Source organism: Zymoseptoria tritici, chromosome 13, assembly GCF_000219625.1.
Source record: "Zymoseptoria tritici IPO323 chromosome 13, whole genome shotgun sequence".
NCBI classification, from domain to species: Eukaryota; Fungi; Ascomycota; class Dothideomycetes; order Mycosphaerellales; family Mycosphaerellaceae; genus Zymoseptoria; species Zymoseptoria tritici.
In genome coordinates this window covers 708,050-732,930 of record NC_018206.1, presented here as the reverse complement: position 1 = coordinate 732,930, position 24,881 = coordinate 708,050, and the positions used below count along the sequence as shown (strand labels likewise).

The following is a 24,881-nucleotide window of genomic DNA, read 5'->3' as shown; positions in this document are numbered from 1 at the left end:
AGAGGTGGAGGAGATATCGAAGTTGTCGGAGGTAGTGGAGGTGTTCGAGTCGTTGTATAACCGCTCCAACATCAACTTCTACCACTCCCGATTCTGCCTCATCCGCCTCCCACTACTCGGCTTCTTAATCACCATATACAACATCACACTCGTCGCCAAACTCAACGAGAACCACGTGAAGATATACCTGCACTCCCACAGTCAGCAAGTCACACACACACACAAACCACCCTCACACCTCAACATGAACTCACTGCGTATGATTATTCCTCAAATTCACCTCGGGCGCCCGTCCAATCGGCACCCCCTTCGCGGCCCTCTCATAACTAGCCAACAAATCCGGCCTCATCGTCTCCTCGATCCACACCGCTTGTGTCCCCGCCGCTTCCGCCATCTGTCCCACGTCCGGGAAGTACCACTTCCTCTCTTCAGGCACGTTGTCGGGGGTGAACATGTTTTTCTTCCATGGCTCTCTGAGCAACCCTTGCACGATGACTTCTCCTGTAGCGAGCGACTCAGGCCGTTTCGAAGGCGCCGCTTTGTCCTTGCTAATCCACCCCCGACACACCAGAATCGACGTATTCCCCTTCTCATCCGGGAAGTCCTCCGTCCTCTCAAGCGGCGTGACAACCAAGTACCCATCCTCCCCGTCATGCACCCTCGGTCCAATCAACATCTCCTTATCATGTCTCCACTTCCCCCTCGCATACACCCTCCGATAATCAAACTCCTTCACAGCATCGGGGTCAATCCGCGGGGGTAAAGGTAAAGGATCCCGGATCAAACGGTCTTCAAAACGAGCGATGAGGTCGGACTTCCAGGCTAAACGTTGGACTTGCCAGCAGCCGAGAACGAAAGCTGTGACGGGGATGATGGCGAGGAAGAGCAGGCCGTATTTGTTGTGGGGACGGCCGGCGCGGATGAGTTGGGGGGGATTGTCGACTATGGAGGTGAAGCCCGGGAGGTCGGCGGGTTCGTTGGAGGCGTGGCGGCGTTGTTGTCGGAGGGTGCGGAGGATGCGGGAGGGAGATGGGCGAGCTGGGGTGTGGAGGCAGCGGGTGCAGATCCATTGCGGTCGCGGGGTGGGGAGTCGTGATGTTTTGATTGAGGGGAGAGGCTTTGCGTGGGCGACGGTGCGCCAGAGGATGCGGGATTTATCCATCGTTGGAGGTTGTGATTGTGATGTCGACACGATTGGAAGTTCATGATGCTGGAGGGTCCACCAATTTCGAGCACGCTAGCGTCGAGCGCCGACGCTTCATGCCCCAAGCGTGGACGCTAGCGTGAAGCGTCGTCCACCAAGCTCGAATACGCTAGCGTTGAGCGTCGACGCTAGCGTGGCGTCGTCCACCAAGCTCGAGTATGCTAGCGCCGAGCGTCGACGCTAGCGTGGCGTTGTCCACCAATATCGAGCACGCTAGCGCCGAGCGTCGACGCTAGCGTGGCGTCGTTCACCAAAGCGCCGTGTCAGCTCGGCGTCGTCTGCGCGCTAAACCAGATACGCAAATGGCCTCTGACTTCACGACCTGAAGCCAATATACTACAGCAACAGGAAGACAATACGCAGGAGAACAATGCGTCTTTGCTTCCGAAGACAGAAGTTGGTGCGCCGGCTGAGCCATTGGCAAGCATCGATCCCATCCGCACTCAATGCAAAGCCTCAAGTCCAACATAAGGTAATCATTACCATTTCATATCTCATATCCACAAGCGCATCCACTGCCCTCACTTCTTATGATCATCGTCCTTCCTCCCCTCAAACGCCGACGAATTGCCATTATAAAACTCCGTCTTCTTGCCCTCCTTTCTCATCGCATCGGCCCGTTGATCTGCCAGCGATCTCACCTTAATCCGACTTGAACCAGCATCGTCCGCCGCTCCATCTAGATTCGACACATCCTCATCTCGCCGACTCGAAGAAGAAGGCCGATCGTCGTCCGCTGAAGTCGCCGGTCCGAAGCCTGGGACGTACGCCAGCGCACTGGACAGCACGCCTGTCGCCTTACTCGCTGCTCCATAGGCGAGATTGAGTGCTGAGCTGACGTATCCACGATCGTCGGTTGAGTAGGCGTCGCTGAAGCCGCTTACTGGCTGTAGGACCAGAGTCGCGTTTGGCGTCAGACCGAGGTCGTATAGAGATTGATGCTCCTCTGAAATCTCAATACTTCGACTGGGTTGCGGTGCTCGGATGAGCTTGAATGTGTATGGAATGTCGGCACCGTTGGCGCTTCCTCTGGCCTCCTTGGATGTGCTGTCTTTGATCCAGTCTCTCACTCCTGATGACAGTGTCGCGGAAGGTTCGAATCGACCTTTGATGCTTGTACCGTCAAACAGCCGAATCTGTAGACTGCACATCCCACCAGCACCCGTCCTCCGCGATGCAGCATCCGCAGAGGGCGACAGTGGTGTGCTCGCAGCTTCCACAGGTGCTCTTTGAAACCTCGCCTTCCGCTCTGCTTTGTCCGCTTCAATCTGTGCCAATATCCGCTGCTTCTCTCCCTTTGCTTCGTCCTGTCGTTTCTTCTGTTGTACAAGCCAGTCCCGCCTGGCTGCTTCCTTTGACTTGCTCGAATCGTTCGCTTGATGCGCTACGTGTGCTTCTTCTGCTTCCTTTCGTCTGGCATTTGTCCGTGCTTCTCGTGCTGCTTTCTCTGCCGCTTCTCGCTTCGCCTTCTCTTCTTCTAGTCGTTGTGCTCGATCGGGGAACATGTGATTTATATTGTGAGGCGTTTGCGATGTTGAGACTTCGGTTGCAGGTGTGGGTTGCGGGCGTTGTTGTTGTTGTGCATTGGTGGTAGCAGATGGTCCGCTTGCCGCAGGTAGTTGTGCCGCTGGCTCCGTCTGTGTCGATTGCGACTCTTCTGCCTCCCCATCGGACAGCTTCAACCCCAATGCCGCACTGATCTTATTCTCAAACTCCTCCCGCTCTGCCTCTCCTTCCACCTTCTCCAACACCCGTCCATTATGAATCACCACAAACGTAGGCGCTGCAGTGATGGGACAAAACGCCGACAAGAAGCCAGCTTCCTGACTTCCATACTCAATCTTCAACATGACAGCCTTCTCAGCGAATCTGTCTCCTAGAGCTGTCGCATCGTTTGCCGCCTGTAGAGGTTCTTTGCACAAATATTCTTGCTCCCATGTCTGGCTGTTCGAGTCGGTGGTGGAGTAGATGAAGACGGCGACGAGTTTCTGTTCGGTGATGGCGCGGGATATACCGGATTGGAGATCGCCTGAATGGAACATTGGCATGTTTGAAAGACGATACGTGGGTTGTCGAGGTACGAGTGGCTGTTGGTCTTGTTTACGAATCTCAAGAGCTTCCAGGTTGGTCAGGGAGTGACGCAGGTATGTAGCTTGGAGAGGGCCCGTGCGTCTCCGCAGCTAGACCGAAATAGGAAGTCACTAAACATGGAGAGCACTTCCATTCACATTGACACAATGATGAATGAAGGAAAAGCTTTCACAATACAGCGGGTTCAGATTTAGCAGACTCCTCGAGACAGTCGGCCGCCTCGACTTGCCTCAGCGCAACTCGGACCCCCACGTCCTTTATCTCACGTATCCTTTTGATCTAAGTATTCAATCCCGCGCCATAAGCTTTGCTCGGTCCATCGCAGTGCCAACTGCTGTTCGACTGGTAGGTTGAGCAAGACTTCCACCCAGAGACGAGACTCAGCTTACATCTCAAACGATCCCGGAGAGTGGCTGTCTGCGCAAGGTCCGTCGAGTCAAACTGAGTTTTGACGCGGGTTGTCGGTCAATGAGCCGCAGTCATCTAGGTCCCGGCGGACCGAGCCAAGGGAGATTAGACGTGATTGCCGGTGATGTTGTGTTTGTATGGAGAGTTGCCAGCGCATGGCAGCGGACGAACTCAACGACATCTTCGGCGATGGCTTGTACGATCGACTCGCAGATGTCTTGGTAGCCGAATGCGCCCTTCACTCTTGTACCCCACAGTCTCGAACAGACCTGTCAGACTACGTAGATAGTGCGCGGGCTCTAGTCGCTCTCCAATGCATCTGCTTGACGGTGCCCGGGCTACGCTTGGTCCCGAGTAACTTTGCAATGAGAGAATAACTCATGCGGTACCGATCTCGGAGAGTCAAGGCAAGGAATGCTTCGTCCGCGGCCCAGGGTCTTCGCACCGACTGTCGAGGTTCTTCCAAGGTCCGCTCTGCTGATAAATACGCTTTGTGTTCCAGCGCTGTTGGAGTACGATCGGGGAACTGGGGGGGGGGGGGCGGACGAGCTCTTTCAGTCGTTTGACCTCGGACTCTGACCAGTACCGGCCTGTTTTTTGCGAGATGTTCTTGGTATACTTCGTGTACACGCTACGTTCTGACCGTCCAAGCATGCTTGCGATCGTTTTAAGTGATTCCCCTTTGCGAAGTGCGTTACGCATGGTCTGGACCTCTCTGTCGCTCCATGGAGAAGTTATTGTTGTAGCCAGTGGTCGTGCGAGGCCCAGGCGTCGCATCCTTCCATTCTCTTCTCATCAGTCGTAAAGTACGCTGGTGACAAGAGGCGGCCGTAGCTCGCGAGGCCCGCGTGGGCTTTTGCTGCTCTCGGCGTTCCCACCTCTTCACTGCGAGAGTCCTCGTATCCATAGCTTCGTTTGACTTTGGGCGAGACTTTGTTGACACGGTGCCGTCGTCGGTGTAGATAGCCTGTGCTGTGAACCAGCCGCGAAAGTTCACAGCCCGGTCAGCGCGCGGTGTTGGTGATATGGATGGAACAAGCAGCGTCCAGACTGGCAGTCGACGTTGCGAGACGACTGATGCCTCCTATCGCAAGGTACTCAACGAGCTCGATGGAGTTCTTCCCGACATTTTGCCCGATAATTGACTGCGATTCGGTGGCGAGAAACACTTGGCTAGCAGACCGGACCATCGAGGATCGCCTTGCACGGTAGCACGGGGACGAGCGTGATGTTTGATCAGCGTGTGATCAGTCCGCCATCCTCCTTATCCGTGGTGGAAGCTCGCTTCAGTAGATAGATCTTTGTTGCGACCGAGTCGGTGCTACGCTTTGTCCCAAGTAGACTTGCGACCAGCCGGCAGGATAACTTGTAACGATCTCTGAGTTTCAGCGCCAGATATGCCTCCTCTGAGGACCAGGGTATGGCCATTGCCACAGTCTGCGGGGTTCGACGTCCCAGCCGCCATGCTTTGACCACCAGTGATCTTCGACTGCGGTGTGGGAAGTGAGCACAGATATCCTCTATCGTGGCTTGTTGACGTTTCAGCTCTGTAAGCTGCTCGACCTCCAGCTCAGTCCAGAATCGTCCTAAAACTTGGCCTTGGGTCTTGTGTTTCGCGAGCACGCTCAACTCTGTACGTCCAAGAAGCTTTGCGATTGCTGCGAAACTTTGGCCCTCAGAAACAGAGTGTTCCATGATTCGCAAGTCTTCGGTGGTCCATGGTAGGATACGCCTAGCACGTAACGGGACACCCAGCTGATAGAGCTTTCCGACTACGCTCTGCGAGGTTCGGGCCAATTTACTGGCAATGTCGCCGATAGAGATCCCTTTCCGATATTCCGCAACCATATGCGCCTCGTCGTCTCTGGTCCAGCGACGTCCACGTTTCCGAAGTAGCTCGGGTGGCTTTTCGGACACGCTCGCAAGACTTTTGACGACCGTCTTCGATAGCAGCAGATTCGACATCGGGCGCCAGGAACCCAAAATCGTCCAACTTCTCATCTTCATCATGGACGGATCGATCAAGCGGCCTTGCGATGGTAGACTGAGTGTACAAGGCGTACACCGCATGGCTGATGCGCTTGTTCGGAAAGCTTTTGGGGTTGTTTAGCTCATGGATATGGGATGGCGTCTTTCGGCTTCCAGTTCCCTTTCTTCGAATGCACAGACCACTTGGAGGTGCCCGCCCAGCCCCTCAACCCTGCCATTGCATCTCCGCAAGCCGAAGATCAACCGAGCACAAGGATCACACCGATGCTGAATCCGATGAGTATTGCGGGCCTTCGACCACGGCTGTACTGAGGTCGCATGGCCACGTCCGTATGTTGGCTTCTGACAGCTGAGTCAATGATCTTGACGTATACTGCACTGAAAGACATGGAGACCTGAGATCTGCCTAAGCTTGAGAGAGAGCAAGAACCCTGATCTGGGTGACTTTGTTCGATGCTGGATCTCGCAGTCGAGATGTGTTAAGGGTGGCTTTACATGGGACCATATGGTGTCCGTATCCGCAGAGACCAATCCAAGCAGGCTGAGTCATTGTAATGACCCAATCAGCAACGATGGTGAGAGTGCATCGTACCAATGCTGAGCGGGACACATTTTGCTTCACCTCCTTTGCAATGCATCGGTGGCAAGAAGCAGGCGGATCCTCGCATAGGGTGAATTGGTCTTTGCTGTTTCCAACCTTCGCATCCTCTTCACCACATGCGTTACCGCCTTCGTCCATTCGTTCGGTACGTCCTTCAACGAGATGTGCGCCCAAGCGTCATGCTGCCAGCTTCCGAGCACTCGATCTGCACCATGACCGCTTGTCAACACCGCACTTACAGTCAACCTTGCCGGAGCTGGTGATGCGACAGTACATACACGTTTGTCTATCAGTTGGAACCGCTCCAAGCCAAGATGCAACAGATCCGGAAGCGTCGCAGCCTGGAGTTGCTGGTACGGTCATTGTTGGTGGCAAGGACCATTGTGTCAAATGGCGAGTTTTCGATGCCCGTGTTGCTACGGTCCATTGCCGGATGTTGCCCTGCTTGTCTTGACTTGTGACGTCGGAGGAGTGTTACTGCGGACTCTTGTAAGACCCAGGAATTTCCTGTTGGCCGAAGACCGCGCATGGGTGTTCCCGAGCAACCATGTAATAATGGAGAAGCTCAAATTGTGTTGGCGACGGAGGTGCAAAAGTAGACACGTTTCGTCTGCAGTCCATGGCCGCAAAGAGAAGCCCTCCTTTCCACCTTGCTGTAAATCAGATTCATACTTTTGGCTCAAGGCTTCAATGCTTCGATGAGGCATCGCTTGATGGATTTCGGCCCAATTCGTACCAGATCGGCGCAGCTGGAGGAGCAATTCGACTTCAGAATCTTTCCATCGCAACTGTTGATTTTGAAACCTGCCTTTGCGATGCTTTTGCTGCACTGCGTCCACAGTTCTACCTAGAGCCGCTGCGATCGCTGTCCACTGGTGTCCTTGGCGATGCATATTGGACAGCCTGTCAAGCTCCGCAGTTGTCCAGGATTTCGAGTGAGTGGCGGAGAATGCTCTTGGTCTTTTGAGACCGAGGAAGGTCTTCTTGTGTTTCACACTTCTGAGCGTGCGTTGGAGGGCGCTAGCGATGTGGCGCAACGGCTCGGCGTTGTGGTATCTTGCGGTCAAAATATCTTCTTCGTCTTTCGTCCATCGGCACCAGGTCCTCCGGTCTTTACCCGCCCTAAATTCAGGAAGGTCTCTTGCGGTGACCAATCTCGATGCAAATGCGTGCGATGTCGAGTACCCGAAACATGAGATGACTGGGGATCTTCTGTGCTGCCCCAGAGTGAGGCAGGTCATCCTTCTGGGGACCTGCATAGCTCGACGCCTGAATGAGTGCTTGGGCACGCTGTGATCTTGTGCAGTCAGATGGTCTCGAAAGACGAGATGGAAGACAGATGTGATGTCGAAGTCCGACAGATTCGCACGGACCACCTCGAAACATGCAAGGGGCACTTCACCTCTCCACCTTTGATCACAACAGCCCTGCAACTGCATCTCTAGTTCGCACAACAATCACGCATCATTTAAGCGAGACGGCGACGCACAACATGTCTTCTTCTCTACACCTGCGCCGCTCATCTGAAGCGCAATGGCCGCCCTCACCGCCGCTCAGCATGACCAACTGCGGAGATGGATCAAGAATATTTTGCCCTATTCAGGACCCAAGCAGGACGACATACAACCTCCAGTGCGAAGCCGCAAAGGATCCGTCAACCCACAGCGCGGATCTGCCCTTCGTGCCTTCGCGGCTCTCGGTCTCTCGAATTTGTCCGCCTTCGCCTTTCTCTACTGGGTGGCGCGCGCTGCAGTCCGAAACGTCACAATGAAGGCAGCGCTTTCTACAGGCGCTGTCATGGGCAGACAACTTTCGAACGCTCCTCCGGCCTTGCCTGCAAGAGGATCTGCGATGGAACTGGCATACAAGACTGCGGTCGCAGATGCTGTGGGCTGGTGGCTTGCTCGGCTAGCCGTCAACTGGGAAGCCGTGCGATCGGGCTATGTTTGGAGGTTGATCACGAGTAGCTTTGTTCACCTCGACTCAAAGCATCTGATCGGCAGCCTGGTTGGAATATATCAGGTCGCGTGGCCCTGTGCGCGAATTCCAGGCATGAATGCGTGGCACGTTGGAGCCATTACCGTTGGGTCTAGCATATTCTCCAGTCTCATTGGGCTGATACAACATGCACATTTTCTGCGGATCATCCCCTGTCCAACACCTACGGACAGCGTCTGTTATGGTGCCAGTGGTGTCGTATCTGCATTCATGATTGTTGCGGCTATGGGCCGTCCGTGGGATCGAGTCGGCGTGGGTTTTGGGGGACAAACCGCGATCACCATGCCAAATTGCGTATATGGTGGGCTCCATATCCTGCACAACTGCGGTTCCTTGGCTATCCTGCTGGGCTTTCTTGGTCGCCGGAATATGGTGCCAGCAAACATCGGCTATGCCACACATCTGGGTGGAGCAGCCTTTGGAGCGATTTACTATACGATGGTCTTTCAACCCCCAACAAGCCGAACACGGATCAAGCAGGCCCACCGATCGTCAGAGCTCCAGTCCAAGCCAGCCAGCAAGAGCTGTTCCCCCATTTTCAGCGCTAAAGGAAGTGGAAGAATGTCGCACCGTCTTGTCACAGTCATGAGAAGCCGCTGTCGAAAATGTGCCGTCCATACTCCAAAGCTGGTCAGGAAGCAGCCCACTGCGACGGATCGATCTCGGAAGCCAACTGAAACCAACCCTGTTGATCCAGATCCTGTCGAGGACTTCATGAAAACTCTCAGGCAGAGTTTTCCAGCCCACCGTGGATACACGATGCACAGCTTTGAGTCGCCTAGCAGGGCAGCGCAATGAGTATTGAAGTGGATGCAGCAAGTCTGGCAAACAGATAAGAGACAGTCAGATATACTCGGAATGTAACTGAAGGATCACCACTCCATCCAAGAAGACTTACTTTATTCGGCAAGAGAGCCCCTCATGTTGCGAGCCTTACCTATTGACCTCATTGCATGCGTTCATCTGTCCTTACCCGGAGGCAGACTTTTGACGAGCTGTGCGAAATGGACCGAGGAAAAAGCGACAACGGGGAGTCATTCATGATGACAAGTTGATCGAAAGGTTCATTCCGCTCGATCTGGACCAGCACCGAGAGTCTTCGAGTGCGATGATATCTTCCTACTAGTCTGACACACAGTGGTCGGCGCAGCAGATCTTCGAAGACATGGAGGTACCCATTGGCTTTGCCGAGGAAGAGACATCCGGTCATGGCGTAAAGAAGTCTGCAAACGACGTCACCCTGAAGGCCAAACTGAAGTATTACGGCTCCAGTGTCACCCAGCAGGCGCAGGCGCAATACGATGTCCCTCTGAAGCCTCTGTCGTGCATACAGGGATTGACGCCTGTTGTTGAAGATCCTACACATCCTCTTCGGCAAGGTATTGGTTGATTGGCGCGGAAGCATCATTATCACCTTAATGGGCGGGCCCCAATTCTTGCTTTCGTGTCAAGTGTTCTTTGCTGGGAGCTGACCGCTGCAGGGCAATCGCACTTAGGATTCCCGACCAAGCTGTACGAGGCCTCGTATCGCCAGGGCAGCACCAAAGTTCGACTTCCATTCTACAGACTGTATACCGAATATACAGTTCACATGGAGAAGCGCCTTGCACGTACCTCGTTTATGCAAACATCGCCGTTCCTCGAGCTTACAGTTCCTTCCTGATCTGTTCCCGACTTACACTTACCTCCCACAGACTTTCTGCCACCCAGAATGCGAACGACCAGATCGACAACGAAGCTACCTACTGCCGTCCTCATAGCCTCAAGCGTTCGGTCTATTCTGTCATCAGCTTTGAACCTTCCGCCGACCCAGTTCAATAAGGGAGCCTGTCAACCTCTTACATATCCAGATTTCGACATCGCTGACTCGATCTAAGCGGTGTATTGTAGACGCCTCGCAATCAGATACCGGCATTTGCACAAACTACGCTGAGACTGAACAGCAGCCATGCGTAGGGTTGGATCTGGGAAGCAATGGGGTTGAACATCAACAATGTGTCCACAGGCGAGCAGTAATCCTTGCTTTACCGATTCATTCGCGAATTCGTCACAAGATCTTTATACATGTCACCTCCATTACGGCAGGCAAGCAACCACGGACGGTAGGGACATGTTTGTTGCTTGATGCGCCTGAACCTGGTGTCGCGGCACACTTACATCGTCGAACCAGCATCGCCATCCTCCCGAAGCAACATTGCGACATCTTACCTAACTCTACACTACCGCTTGAGGCGACTTGCATGCCCAAGAAGCAGCGGCAAACATTCAAAAAGCGAAAGGAGCCGCGAAGCGAGAAACTCAGCTGCCACAGCCTGCGGGCAATGTCCCAGCGCGAGATGCTTCCGAGCAACAGGAAGATCGGCCGCAAGGAGATGAAGACGCAGGTGGCGAAGGCCAACCACATGGACCGGACGGAGAGGACGTTCCAAAAAGTTGGGTTCGAAATTGCGAAGATCGAAGAGGAAGACGGGTTGAGAGATGGCGAGTCGGGAGAGCGTAAAGTAAAAAGATCAGTCAAGAAGATGAGTCAAAAGACGATGAAGACAAGAAGGTATATGAGGAGATGGGGTATCAACGTTTGAAAGAAGTAGATATCGGTGGTCGACAACATTCATGGTACCTTGACAGAATCGGAGTCTGCGTTGAGCGGTCTGTCCTCCACCGCCAGCAGTACCAAGGACGCCTCCGAAAATTTGGCACAGCGTTAGCTGGAGAGTGTAGAGCTGCGTGAGCAACGTGAGCACATCCGGCGGGGAACATCGTAGCTGCAGCTCGAGAGAACATTATCGCAAGGTGAATGTCGCTGCAGCTGCAGAGCCCGACGCTACTGCTGCTGCTGAGCGTGAATGCACTAAGCGTGCTGAAGCTGACACTGCTGCTCAGCTTGAGCGTAAGGAGACCCAACGTATGATTTCCGAGGCGGATGCTGCTGCGGAGCATGAGAGGGTTCAGCATGAGACTCTTGCAACCACAGCTCGAGAGACCGCGGAGCGACTTTAGTGCGAGGATGAGGCAAGCCTTACAAAGGACGGCCAAATGGCAAACGCGGATCATGGATAAGACCATACTGGTGAGCCACAGACAGCCGAAGAGGAGACCATGGGACCCGCAGCGCCCCAGCAACCGATTCTCCACGACGGTAACCCACATGCCGACCGAGGAGCGTCAAGGTTCGTGCGCATGCGCTCCAGCACATGGGTGGGGTCTGACCAGTGATGGTTGATGTCTCTGCTGGGGGCCTCTTGCAGCTACCTCGCGCAGGTCATCGAGGAGGTCGGCTTTGACTTCAGCGATGTCGTCCTCCTCTTCAACGAGATCCGGAGCGATGAGATCAACGGCAAGGCGCCAAGGAGTGGTTCACCAAGTCTGAGCCAATCGCCAGCATTGAGACAACGTTGATAAGGTTCCTCCCAAGCAAGATCGAGCGCTTGTGCGAGATGGTAAGCGCGGCGCGCAAGGCCTATGGCCACCCCACAGGATGGTCGACTCATAACAATGCGTCTGCTGCATCATCGTCAAATGTTCCTGGACTTCCCACCGACGTCATGCCTCCTGTGAGCATCCGCGCCGATAATGCCCCTTCTCTCATCGTCTTCGTCAAAGCATCGATTGCACAAATCCCACTAAACTTGCGGTGTCAAACACAATTCAACCCCTCCAACTCCTTCCGCATCACAGATCTCTTCATCAAACAACTCCATCAAACAACACAGTATAGCGAGACGAGTACTGCGATCCAACAACGTCAAGAAAGTCGTGCTGTCAGACGAGGATGGCGCAGAGCAACAGGCCGCTGACCAGCAAATGGCGGCGATGCAAGCGGCGCTGAAAGTCAAAGATGAAGAGAGGTGGGCGAAGGAGATGAAAGTATGGTTTGCGGACGATAACACGGTCGCTCTGAGGAGCGTCAAGGTTCGTGCGCACTGTCAATGGTACCAGTGTTCATCATCTAACACGCCTTGCAGTATGGCTCCATCAAGGCCGGGTACTTCGACCACGGTGCAAAGGAGGTGTACTTCAGAGTCGGCAAGAACAACAAAGTCATCTTCGCGGCGAAATACCCATTTGAGTCGGTCAAGGGTCTGAAGGAGTGTGACTCTGACCAAGTCACCAAGAAGATGATGGACGTACCAGATGCCGACGAACAAGCCTTGGTCATGCGTTTCCGCGACCAACACAACGGATTTTTCTCAGCCGTGCGCGCCGACGAGATCGTTCGACCCGAGGTTCAGCTGGTATGTTCTTGGAATCGCGGCCGGCATGGAGGATTCACGCTGACACGAACAGGTTTTTGCATCTCCAAAGTGTCGCAGCGCCGCCTTTGGGTACGCCAAGCGCTTGGGTCGCAACAAGCACCCCCTGACACCCACCAGCACCATCACTATCGAGCAGGTGAAGGCTGGCACGGTGTTGTCGACGGCCCTGGCGGAGAAGCATGGCCTCGATCCATACGTTTTCCGGATGACCGCCGCGCCTGCCGCGGCTCGACTTCTACGTGACTACCACTCCCTTCCCAAGTGGTTCACGGATGAGCCCGCATTCGTCGAGGGATACATCGTCATGTATCACGAGAGCGTCTTTGCACCGGGCGGGAGGGGCAGGAACAAGGACAACCTCAATCTGGTGGCGATGCGTGGTCATCCAGAGCTCTTCACTGAAGAGGGCTTCGCCAACGTCTCCCGCAGCCGAGATGGTCTGATTGTGTCCACTTCAGAACAGCTGTGCTGCGAAGACTGATTTGCTGGAGTCATAGGCCGCTGTACTGCATATCGAAGGATCCTGCTTCGGCGCTCGCTGCATGGCGGCGTCTCGAACGGGCGACCGACCGGACACCTACGAATGAACCCCACCTTTCTGGCTCACAAAAGATCCCACCGTGGTGAAGAGAGGCTACTATAAGCCAGCAAGTGACCGCGAGAGTAGCTCTTCCTGCTTTCATTATCATCATCACTCCAAATGGCATACTCGACGGATTGGCTAACCTGGGAACAGTCCCGTGCCGCTGGTCCTGTCACGCCAAAGACCGCCCATCCTCGCCTAGAGGTCATGAGACAGCGAGTGACCGAGGCCATCAATGCCTGCATAGACGGCTCCCGATCCCCTGAGGCGTCCGCCTGCATGATTGGAGACACCTATCAAGGCCACTGGACGCTGCCCTTCAATGAATGCAAGTTCGTCTGGTCCGAAATTGCATCTGCTTCTCTTCGAGTCGATGAGACGTTCGCACCACGATTGGCCGACCTTTTCATTGCCATCAAAGCGCAGCCCGACCTCGTTAATGCCGCCGGCTACCCAACTGATATCGGCGGGAGGTTCTGGAAGGACACTCCGAGCTGGGGTTGGATGTTCTATGAACATGCTTTGGACATCAATCCGCTGGAAGTCCATCCGGAAGTTGACCCTCGGGATGCGGATCGGACATGGCGAGAGCAAGGCTCTGGACTAATCAGCTGCACTATGTTTTGTGCGAACCTACTTGTGCGAGCCGACTTTGAGACGCATATGGAGAGGTATGCGCATGAGGCTATGGAGGCGGGATTGGAGCTGGGGTATGCACTGAACGAGGCGGACAAAAAAATTGAGAGGTATTGGGAGATTTATTTGCCACCTGCTGCAGCATGGGTCCTGATTGCGGGAGAGAGGTTGTACGAGTTGTGTTTTGGGCTCGTGGGAGGTGGCCGACCAGAGGCGAAATACTGGAGTAAGGACCGATGGGCGGGATGGAAGGAGAAGTTCGCGGTGATGGCTCGGGAAGCAGGGATCGACGAGGATGCAAGGTGCATGGAGTTTGCGAGAAGGGTGGAAGAGAGGATGGAGAAGATCGAGGAGGCCGAGGGAAGGTAAGTCGCCACCGTGCGATTTCGACAATACGAAGGATTTATCTCCCCTCGATCCCTTCGGTTCCCTTGCTCGGTCCTCCGTTCCAGGTCTTTCTCGGTTTGATGGAACGACGCTAGCTCATGTTCGTAGCACAATCCATCAATCCTGGATTGATGGATTGGAACATGAGCTAGCGCCCGTTGAGGCCCGTCCGAATGAGTACAAGGCCGCACCATCCGGTGATTGAAGACCACTCTGGCCGGCTTCGCATCTCTGCTCATCACTGGTCTTATGCATCACTTTCAGAGGTTCACCTGCTGCAGGTACGAAAAGAGCCGTGCAAGACGGCAAGATTCAAGACATCCTGTGTCTCAGTCCAAGATGTTCGACTTGCAAGTGTGAAGAATGTCTCAAATTGCAGTGAATGGCATTGCTCGTGAAGCAGCGTGAAACGCCAGTGACTTTGCGCCAGTCACCATGCGCAGAACACAAAACTCCAGGCTCGAGAAACGTTCCATTACACAAGCATAGTCCGACTTGATCATCTCAGCTTCTGCGCATGAACTCTGCGTATCCCCTTTCTTGCCTACCGATTCCATCACAGTATTTGAAACACGACTTGCGCAGGCTGAAAGTATGGCGCCCACCAAGCCTCCGAAGCCCAAGGAACCAACCTCTGACCGTGTCCTTCGCTCTGCGCCACGCAAAGAGGCTGTCGCCACATCGAAGAAGCCGACAACTCCGAAGAACGTGGCAAGCCCGGAGAAGGTAACAGACAAGAAGCAGCTGGAACCACGAAAACTAGCTGCCCTGAATGCAGCTTTCCGGGCAGATCCAGGCGGACCACAGGCGAAGAAGACGGACCCGATTGAGGACACTACTGAGTCAACCTCGCTTCGAGGTCCCGCCACGGGCCGGGGACTTGATTGTGGTGGCACTTCGCTGCGTGAAGCAGCCAATACTGCAGTCACTGTCCCGCAGCCTGTCACAGCTACTCAGGCGTTTCAACGACCAGCGGATGAAGCTCCATCTGAGCGATCAGTACTCGTTACAGAAGAATCTTCAGCCGATCTTGCCATCCCGTCCGTACCTGATAAACTCCACGCTGTAGAAGCCGAAGTTCATGGCGCAGACACGATCCAACCTCCGGAGCAGCCCGTCAAGTGAGTTTTGATGAAGGCAATCTCTCATTGTTGCTAACGTCATACAGGAAGTCCGTCTACGCCAACACGATTGACGTATTAGTCGGTCCAGACGGACAGCGTTTCGTAGTCCACGAGAACTACATCTGCAGGAAATCGGCCTTCTTCAAGGCTGCCTGTTCCAAAAAGTGGGTCGAGGGCCGCCACAGGGTCGTGCGACTTCCTGAGATCTTACCTCAGACTTTCAGGATCTATCTCGACTGGACCTACACCGACAGGTTCTCTCTCCAAGCCGTCAAGTCCTCCTTGGGAGCGGGATGCTTCAAAGACCACGGAGTCGAATGCACGCGCGAGAACTGCTTGGTTCGTGCTCGGCTCCTCGAATTCGAACGATGCTACATCGCCGCGAAGTATCTCATGGACGATCCGCTGCATATTGTCGTCATTGATGGGATGAGAGAGTGGATGAATACCAAGAATCAGGAACGGTTCGCCGATCAAGTCATCGAGCTGGCTTGGTCAGAGACTGAGAGAGGCTGTGGACTTCAGCGAGTGGTACTCGACGGCTATCTGGCGAAGATTGAAGCTGCCGACGTCCGCGGCGTTCTTCCATTCGGGAGGAACAGAGGAGTTGGGTACATTAGAAGCTCTGCGGAGATAGCATACGTCGATTCTGATCTTTTGCCTTTGTACGGCGCTTTGCGAATTTGACAGATTACGCTTTGTTGATTGATGTTGTTTGCAGAATGCGGAATTCGAAGCACTTGAATTCTTCTCCTTTGTGTTTCTCAATCTCCTTTCTGGCAAGGTTCTTTGCTGGCGCCTCAGTGACAGTATCGAGAGACTAACGAGGAGTAAGAGTAACGGCGGCAGGAGACGATCGCAAGAAAGATCCAGACATGGCCCTTGAACGGATTGGAGGTCCTTTTCTCATATACAGCAAGTACATCATGACTACATGTCCAGCTCTAAAGCCATCACATGCTCAATGCATGCCCGGCGGTCTATAATATATACCCTACTCCCAGTCCACAGGACGAGCCGAGGATGATCGGTCCGCAGATGACATCTTTCCAAAGAAGGAAGGTGCGTGGTAGTTTGGCGCTAGCCAGTAAATGTTAGCGCCTGCTTCACGTGTCAGCCCAAAAATGTCCGAGACCTATGCAGGTCCATCTCCAGCTGCCGACCACGAAAATCGAGCTCGACCATTCTCTCGTTACCACTACGTCCACCAAAAGACAGCGGGGTCGTGCGCAACCTCGCGATCGCGCAGTACGAGTCGTTCACTAGCTCAAAATGGCGCGTGCCAAAAGCCTCGGAGCAATTCGTGCTAAGAACATCGCGAAACTGCGCGCCCAAGCTTTAAAGAGGACACCCAATTCGTCTGAATCAACGAACGACCCAATGAGGACCGTGGCTGGAGATGCGCCTGAACCCGGCGAAGTGATGGATGGGCGTGGAGAAGATCTTCCAGAAGACGCACTCGATGTCGCGCAGAATCAAGGAGCCCTGGCAATGGCACCCGAACCAACACATGCACCAGTCCGGTAAGCCCGCTCCTGACAGACCGCTCGATGAGTTCGTCATTGCTGACCCATGCACTCTAGAAGCAAAACGATCTACCGCAAGGCGATAGAAGTAGCCGCTGGACTCGAAGAGGAAGTGTTCGTGGTTCACAATCATCACATCTGTGGGAAATCTCTGTTCTTCAAGGCCGCTGCCTCGGAGGCGTGGATCGAAGGCCAGCAAAAACGCGTTCTGATTCCGACCATCACTCCTCTGGTCTTCAAGACCTACTTGGACTGGGTGTACGAGGGCAAGTTTATCATCGAAGACATCGAGCTGCCTCAAACACACGACTGCGAGGATGATGGACACTTTGCGCCATGCGAAGAGGACTTTTGTCAGGAGGAGGCTACCATACTCTTCCACGTGAAGTGTTACACAGCCGCGCAATTTTTGCTGGATGATGCTTTCAAGATCGCCGTCGTGGACGCTCTCCGAGACTTTCTCAACCAGGACGACAACGCCGTGCGATACTGCGTCCAGGTCATTGTGAATGCCTGGCAAAACTGTCAGCGTGGCTGTGGCTTGCAGCGCCTCCTCACCGACAGGTATGCTGTGGATCTTCTCTCTGCAGACATTCAAGAAGTGTTCAGCCAGCAATGCCCAGACTTCGTCACAGATCTCGCCTCCCGACTGCTGAACATGCGTGGCCGGGAACTCCAACATCTCCACCCCGGCTCCGTGCACAAGTGCTTCTATCATGATCACAAAGGCAACGAACCCTGCGCGACGATTGTGATTGATTAGAGGACACAGCAGCGGAGCGATCGAACACCTTTGCTGGAGACATGGATAGCGTACGCCTCGACTCGGTGGTTCGTATCTGGAACTTTCCGTTTTCTCTTTTCGATGGATAAGAGAAAGCATCGAACACCTATCTCAGCGCAAGATAACCTGCAGTGCTGGGGTCTGCTTGACCAAAAGCCCTCTTGTATGACATTCGGTCGGCAAGCAATGAGACAGGTTTAAGATAGTAGTCGATAACATCGATATGCAATGAAACATAGTTCTACCTTAAACATGGGCATTTCCCGATACGCACAATGTCATGATGACTGAGAGGAGAAATGATGATTGAAAGGAGAAGCTTGAGGAATTAACAGACACTCCAGGGGTATCCACTTTTCACGTACAAATGACTGGCGTCGGGATGTTCTTCTTCGTTCTTGATTGCTCCGTCTGGCCAACACATTTGTTTCGCGCTTCATCCATTTCACCTCTTCCAGCAACACCCATGTTTGCGCAACGTCTTAGCACAGCCCAGCAAACACGAACATTGCATATAGGCTCCTGGCGGTCCACAGCCGCCACAACAGCCGCCACAATACTTGCAGTGTTGTAATCTCGACATGGATTGGCACGATCCTCTTCGCCCATTCCCGGCTCCAATTGCTCCAAATGCTGGAATTGCTCCATTGCCAGCCGAGCACCCCGTCATTCAGAGACGGAAGAGACACTTTTTAGAACGGATACGTCGCGGTACCGCTTCCCCAGAGATGAGAGAAGCTAGAGCTAGAGCGACCCCTTCCCCAGAGCTGAGAGAAGCTAGAGCTAGAGCGACTCCAGCACCCGCCGGAGGTAAAGAGGGCGATCGGTCAACGCCTCACATGCCACCTGCCGAACCAAAAATAGAAGTGCAACCACTCTTGCCCGCATCGTACGTACATGATCAACTGCTTCTCATGCTCCAATGCTAACACGTACAGCATCAACTACAGCAAGATGGTCACGGTGATCGCTGGACAAGGATCTCTCAAGAAATCTTTCATCATTCACGAAGATGTCATCAACAACTCGTCACCATACTTCAAGTCTCAGTCAACCGCCGCCAAAGGCTGTGAAGATGGCGCCAATCGGATCGTCGATCTCCCAAAGATCCCAGCGCACATCTTCGAAATCTACGCCGACTGGAGCTACACCGCCACGGCCAAAATCGCGCTGGGGAAGGACGGTACCCGGACATATGTCGCAAATCACGGTGATCACTGTCGGAGACACTGCGTGCATAGTGCGCGAACTCACACATATCTCCAACTCTGGGCGGCTGCAACATCGCTTCTCGATGCGCGTTTCGAGAAGCATATCCTTGAAGAATTGAAATCCCTGATGCGACATTGGACCTGGGGGCTGTCTGCGGAATCAATCCACTATGCTTGGCACAATGCCGAGCGCAGTTGTGCTATGCAGCGTTTCATCCTTTCGAGCATCAACTTTCGAACTTCATACGCTACGCTTGCTGATCCACTGCTCAAAAGTGCGGAAATTGCTGCATTCTGGCAAGATTTGGCCATGTATCAGTTGCACGCGGCGATCCCAAGATCTTGAGGGTGAATGCACGCACGTCTGCAGTGCTTCGAAGCTATGATCAGGGGGCTTTGGGAATGCAAGAATTCCTTGCGAGAGGGTGTTCCGCACTTCAGCTGCCACACATGATGACATTGTTTGAGCTTTATTGAGTATCGGGCACAAGTTCGTTGTGCTCAAATGGAATTGGTCGAATGTGAAAGTATTAGTCCCAAAACGGAAGGAGCAACGGCAGAACTTCGGAAGACGCAGTCAGACATATATTTTACAAAATTGCCCCTCCGTCCAATCAAGCAAATCCAGCCATTTGGCCTATGCCGTAAGGGACAGTGCTCGTAATAATATAACGATCTGGATCAGGGTTTCTTGGCTCTAAGAGTTTCTTTTGCTCTTTCTTTGGGCATGACGAGAAATGATTCTTTTTGCCAATGTCGATGTTGTTTTGAAAGTCCTAGAGACTACTGTCTGCCCGCAGTCTCAGTGTGGATGGATGGGGTCTACTTCGGTGAACGCAAAAGCCCTGGGTTCGAGTGCGTCTGAAGACAGCCTCACGCCCAGGCTTGTTTGCGCCTTATCGAGAGACAGGTTTGTTTACAATTTGGCAGAATCTCGTGACTAGTCCTATGCCAATCGACGTCAAGCATAAGAGCTAGCGGACAGCATCTGGGTAAGTAAGAACTCGAAATGATCCAAGCCGGGTACCTGACTTCAGGAATCCTTGCGACAACTTTTCTTTCTTACCAAAACACCAATGCTTGATCTTCAGCAAGATCTTTCCCAATTCGCCTGTCGACTACGTCAGACCGAAGGCAAGACCTTGACCTAGGCCAAACTGCCACCTTACTTACTTCACGGCAGCGCCGCTTTACATCGCGCGTGCCTTCTCCACCCATTTTCACTTCACTTGCTCTGCTCCGTTCCCAACATCTCACATCTTCCAACGGCATCACAATCCGTTCTCAAACCATCTTACAGATACATTGCAGCCGCACTACAGCAGACTCTCGACAAGGAACTCCCACCGCCCTTACTGCAATTCAGCATACAGATATGACTTCACCTTCGCCGTCCAACTCTGCTCCTGGAAGCGACCCTTCGCCCACAGTACCTTCCAAGTATGGCATACCTTTCAAGTGACTCTTCCAGAGCCAATGTTAACATCTCATCAGACGCGCATTATCTCCGACCGCCACAGATGAGCCGCCATCAAAGCGGTTCAAATACGTCGCAACAATCACCGTCCTGGCGGGCGTCAAAGAACAGCCTTTCATTGTCCACGAGGATGAAGCTTCTGCCAAATCCCCGTTCTTCGCATCGGCCTGCTCGGAAAACTGGAAAGAAGGACGAGATCGAGTCGTGAAAGTTGCAAGCATCGAGCCTGAAGTGATGGAACAATACATTCAGTGGATTTACAAGGACCAACTTTGTATCAAAACAACCCCAGCATCCGATTGGACCAAGCAAGTCGGCACACATCTTTATTGGCACAACAACGCCGTGTACCGCGAGCATGTTGAGCTTTATCTGGCGGCGCAGTACTTCCTCGATGATGCTCTGAAGATTCGAACCATTGAGTCTCTCCGAGCCATCACCAAGAAGAGCCAAGGTTTACACATGACTGGGAACATCGAGCATGTCTGGGAGACTAGTTCCGAGGACTGTGGCCTGCAGAGACTCATGGTCGACACCACTTTGACCTGGTTGGCAGATGAGTCCGTGCCGATTTGGCTTCAGAAACAGTGCCCAGACTTTGTCTGCGCTGTGGCGGCGCGGGCCTTGCTCGCGAGGGGCAAATCGACGGATGCTTTCGATCCGAGGAAAGTCGACAAGTGCTACTATCATGACCACAAGGAGGGCGAAAAGTGCGAGCCACGAGCAACACCGGAATGAAGGCTTGTAGCATCATTCGCAAGTGCGAAAATCCTGCAACGCGCCAGCAATCAACGGAAGAATACTAAAAGAGTAGATGGAGGAGATATGCGTTTGATCCTGGATCATGGCACGACAGCTAGTTGATTCATGGGACTGCGGGCAGAGGAGAGCTCTCGGAGCAAGCACAAAGCCACGGAGGAATCGACGAGGACACAGACGTGCGAAGTACAAGCTGCGCACCCGGTGGAGGGGAAACGAATCTGCCATGGAAGGGAAGTGCTTTTTGACGTTGTCCGGCCCTGATTAAGCGCAAAAGTCGTAGAAGCAATTTTTTTTCAGAAGACTTACAGTTTCAGGCGCAAGTGCGAGGACTTTGGAGGACCTATGAGGGTAGCGCACGACTGACCCTGATTGAATAGACTGCCAGGCCTAGGTCATGCTCACTTCGACCTCTTCATCCCGTCTGTTTGCATGCGAAGCTTGCTGATATCGGTTCGAGCAAGGTCGGGCACGAATCAGCGCATTTGAAGCAGACTGGTAAGGATCACCGTCTTTGTTCGACTGAAGAATACAATTCTGAGGTGTATGGTGGCAGGCACTGAGTATTGAAGATGCATCATGCGGCTTTCGACTTGCCCAATCTGGAAGGAGCGGAGAGATCTTAGTGTAAACTTAGATCAGAACGACACGGAAAGATACTTTGTATTGCCTTGAACTTTCCTATACGTCGCGAGTCGTAACGAAAGAGTTGGCTCTGTAGTGTCCACGTCCCGTCGGCGCTGCAATTGATTTCAGGGCGCCACTTTCCCGGCGCAGAAGGGCGGAAACCACCCGAAAGTTTTGCGCCAAGACGTATCCACACCATCAAACGAGTCTATGATCTCGTTCGACTCAAATTCAAGCTTGAAACCCCGACATCCTCCAATTACTGCGCAAGTGCGCCGCAGCGAATTTCGGAAGTCCTAGGCCCACAGTACCTGACATCGGATCATCATACCATCATGGATCAACCATCGATTACAAATACTGCCGCTAGAGCCAGCCAGAAGGAGCTAGTGCCGTCCAAGTATGTCAAACTTCCATGTCTCTCCAACCCCCTTTGGAGCGCCCACTAACGAGAAGCCAGGCGTGCAATCTCGCTAATCGCTGAAGAGGGGCCAGCGTCGACGCACATGAAGTAAAGCACAGACGTTATTATCATCACTCGTACCTAGAGCTGACCTTGGAAGCATACGTAACTTCACCGACTGCATCACGATATTAGCTGGGCCAACAAAAGCGCCATCGACGGCGTACCAGCCATCTGCGCCAAGTCTCCATACTTCGAGGCAGCTTGCTCGAAGAATTGGAAAGAGGGTCAGAACAGAATCATCGAGCTACCGACTATTGAGCAACATATTCTGGACGCCTACCTGACGTGGGTGTACCACTATCAGCTCGACATTGAAATCGCGCGAAGCACCGAGCCCGACAGAGCGAACGACGATATGGTCTACCGGCGACTTATTGAAGTATATCTTGCTGCGCAGTACCTTCTCGATGATGCTCTCAAAAACTTGGTCGTCGATCAGATATGGGAACATTTCGGCAACGGGTATCGCTCAGTGATGATGGAGCATGTCACCCTGGTCTGGAAAGAGACCGCACAGGATTGTGGACTACAACGCTTGATCATCGATACAGTTGCGAGCTATCTTGATTCTTCCGCACAATGACAGTCATGTGTGGATGGATCAGCAGTGTAAGGACTTTCTCTGCTCTTATTGCAAGCGCATGACGGACTTGCGAGGAAGGTCTATGACGGATTGTGACCCGATTTTGGTCAACGCCTGTTACTATCACGATGACAAACGAGGCGAAGAATGCGGTCCACCATGAGAAGCGATACTGCGCCATAGTATCGAGCATCATGATGATGGGAAGGGACTCTGGTAAAGACACCATCTCAGACTCATACGGAGGTACTAAGCGCGAGGAGGCCGACCGGCATGCTATGGGATGGTCAACCTGTGGGACCAAGTCAAAGCTGCCAGAAGATTAGCGGCTTTCTTGGCGATTCGATGAAGTGTTTCGATCCGCAAGCTAACCAGCATTCTACGACCTCGCTCTGAATTGCACCTCCGGCCCTTCCTTGATACTCGTAAACGAATCCTTCAACTGGAACTCCGCCGCCCTCTGCCTCCCATACGCAAACCTCGGGTCGCCTTTCCCCAGCGTACTTCCCGGCGTCAAGCGCAAATCGTAAAGCCACACCATTCTCGCAATCGTCGTAGTCATTTCTGCGTACGCCATTCCCTTTCCGATGCAACCTCTTGGACCGACGCTGAACGGAATGAAGGCGCTCTGGGCCCTCGCGACCGAGTCGATGGTAACGCCTTTCTCGGATCCAGCGACCCATCTCTCTGGTCGGAATTCCCATGGTGAGGGAAAATAGGCCTCGTTGTGCTGCACGGTGTATGATGGCACGCCAACCACTGTGCCAGCTGGGATCTGCTCGCCATCGATCTCAATTCCTCCGGTGAGGACTTCTCGCGGTAGAAGACCGCCGACGGAAGGTGAAAGGCGCATTGCTTCGTCGATGCAAGCGCGGACGTAAGGAAGAGAAGAGAGTTTCTGGCCGAAGCGGATCTCTTCGACATCGTCAAAGGCGGCGCGGATCTCAGAGGTGAGCCTCGCAAGCTTCTCGGCATTGTGAACGAGGTAGAAGATGGTAGCTGCAATCGCCGTGGAAGTCGTGTCGCTGCCAGCGATGATGAGCAGGTTGCTCTCTCCCCACAACTCTGCCGGAGCAAATCCTCTCCCGGTCTCGGGATCCTTGGCGCTCAACAGATGGTAGAAGAAGTCCTTACGATGGACGTCCATGCCCATCTTCATTCGCTCACCGGCTTGCGCTTTGGAGTACTGCATGTACCTGGCTCGACCGGCTGCAATCTTGCGGAAGAGGAGCTTGTCCAGGTGGTACGTGTGGATGGGTAGATATGTGCCGCAAATGAGATGTCGGTGAGAAGCGGACGCGATCAGATCGATCGGAAAGCGGTTGTCAGGATGCGTAAGCATGTTGAAAGATTTGCCGAAGCAGAGGTCGCCCATGATGTCAAAAGCGAGGTAATTGGATTGGTCGGTGATATCAACGGTTGGTCCGAAAGCCTTGGTGGAAGCCACAGAATCGGAATACCGCGGATGCGTGGAGGATTCGGCGTTTCCAGCGAGGTTTGCGCAGAATTGTCGAATGTGGGCGAGGATGTGATTCTCCATGGACTTTATCGCTCCGTCGGAGAAAGCTTGGCTCAACACTCGTCGCTTCCTGGCGTGGACAGCCTTGTCGATTGAAGAGTGCGTGGAAAATGCGTCCTTCGATGCCCAGAACGCCTGGTAGAATTCGGCCTTCTGGACATTGGCCTTAAAGCCGTAAATCTCCTTCAATGCTGTGTTCGAGTTGAAAGAAACGGAATTCGGGCCAAATCGATAGACTGGTCCATATTGTTCATGGTTTCGCCAGAACTCCAGATGTCGGTCGCCGTTGAGGGCATGATATGTGCTGTGGAGGTCGGTAATCTTCGCGAGAAGTGGTCCAGGATACTTCGCGAGAGGATGGAACCAGATGCGGTAGACTGCAAGGCCGAATGTATAGATGGCAAGTCCAACGGGCAGAAGGGCCAGCAGATTGAAGGAAAGCTTGCTTGCCAGGTATTGAAGAGACATGGTGATGACTCAAGAGGAGAAGCGAGCAGGGAGAAGGGCAAGAGAAGAAAGAGACTATACCGTCGATGCGAACCTCGATGACTTTATGGAATGCTTTGTTGTGCGGTAAGCCGCGACACGTGAGGAGAGAGCTGTGTCATCATCTCGGCTCAAGAGCTGTCCAAGGCCAATGCGGAGAGGGGCG

The 24,881-nt window shown here is 53.5% G+C and overlaps 5 protein-coding genes across 5 annotated transcripts; 1 reads left to right on the top strand and 4 right to left on the bottom strand.

The window, feature by feature from the left end:
- Positions 1-6: 6 nt before the first annotated feature.
- MYCGRDRAFT_77886 (uncharacterized protein) lies at positions 7-1,162 on the bottom strand (the record flags this gene model as incomplete). The annotated part of the gene is made up of 2 exons (XM_003847565.1): positions 7-187; positions 255-1,162. The coding sequence occupies 2 exons, from the start codon at positions 1,160-1,162 to the stop codon at positions 79-81; spliced, it is 1,017 nt and encodes a 338-aa protein (XP_003847613.1).
- A 563-nt stretch (positions 1,163-1,725) lies between these two features.
- Positions 1,726-3,246, bottom strand: MYCGRDRAFT_51417 (uncharacterized protein; the record flags this gene model as incomplete). The annotated part of the gene is made up of 2 exons (XM_003847564.1): positions 1,726-2,664; positions 2,746-3,246. The coding sequence occupies 2 exons, from the start codon at positions 3,244-3,246 to the stop codon at positions 1,726-1,728; spliced, it is 1,440 nt and encodes a 479-aa protein (XP_003847612.1).
- Positions 3,247-4,939: 1,693 nt separating this feature from the next.
- Positions 4,940-6,081, bottom strand: MYCGRDRAFT_97433 (uncharacterized protein; the record flags this gene model as incomplete). The annotated part of the gene is made up of 2 exons (XM_003847563.1): positions 4,940-5,796; positions 5,955-6,081. 2 exons carry the CDS (start codon positions 6,079-6,081, stop codon positions 4,940-4,942), a joined length of 984 nt encoding a protein of 327 aa, XP_003847611.1.
- A 4,531-nt stretch (positions 6,082-10,612) lies between these two features.
- Positions 10,613-17,566, top strand: MYCGRDRAFT_97431 (uncharacterized protein; the record flags this gene model as incomplete). The annotated part of the gene is made up of 13 exons (XM_003847680.1): positions 10,613-10,842; positions 11,373-11,461; positions 11,634-11,731; positions 11,970-12,203; positions 12,257-12,526; positions 12,579-12,992; positions 13,284-14,131; positions 14,418-14,434; positions 14,716-15,274; positions 15,502-15,888; positions 16,282-16,339; positions 16,544-16,800; positions 16,861-17,566. 13 exons carry the CDS (start codon positions 10,613-10,615, stop codon positions 17,564-17,566), a joined length of 4,167 nt encoding a protein of 1,388 aa, XP_003847728.1.
- Positions 17,567-20,853: 3,287 nt separating this feature from the next.
- Positions 20,854-24,713, bottom strand: CYP-45 (putative P450 monooxygenase; the record flags this gene model as incomplete). The annotated part of the gene is made up of 2 exons (XM_003847562.1): positions 20,854-20,927; positions 23,215-24,713. The coding sequence occupies 2 exons, from the start codon at positions 24,695-24,697 to the stop codon at positions 20,854-20,856; spliced, it is 1,557 nt and encodes a 518-aa protein (XP_003847610.1).
- Between the last annotated feature and the right edge of the window lie 168 nt (positions 24,714-24,881).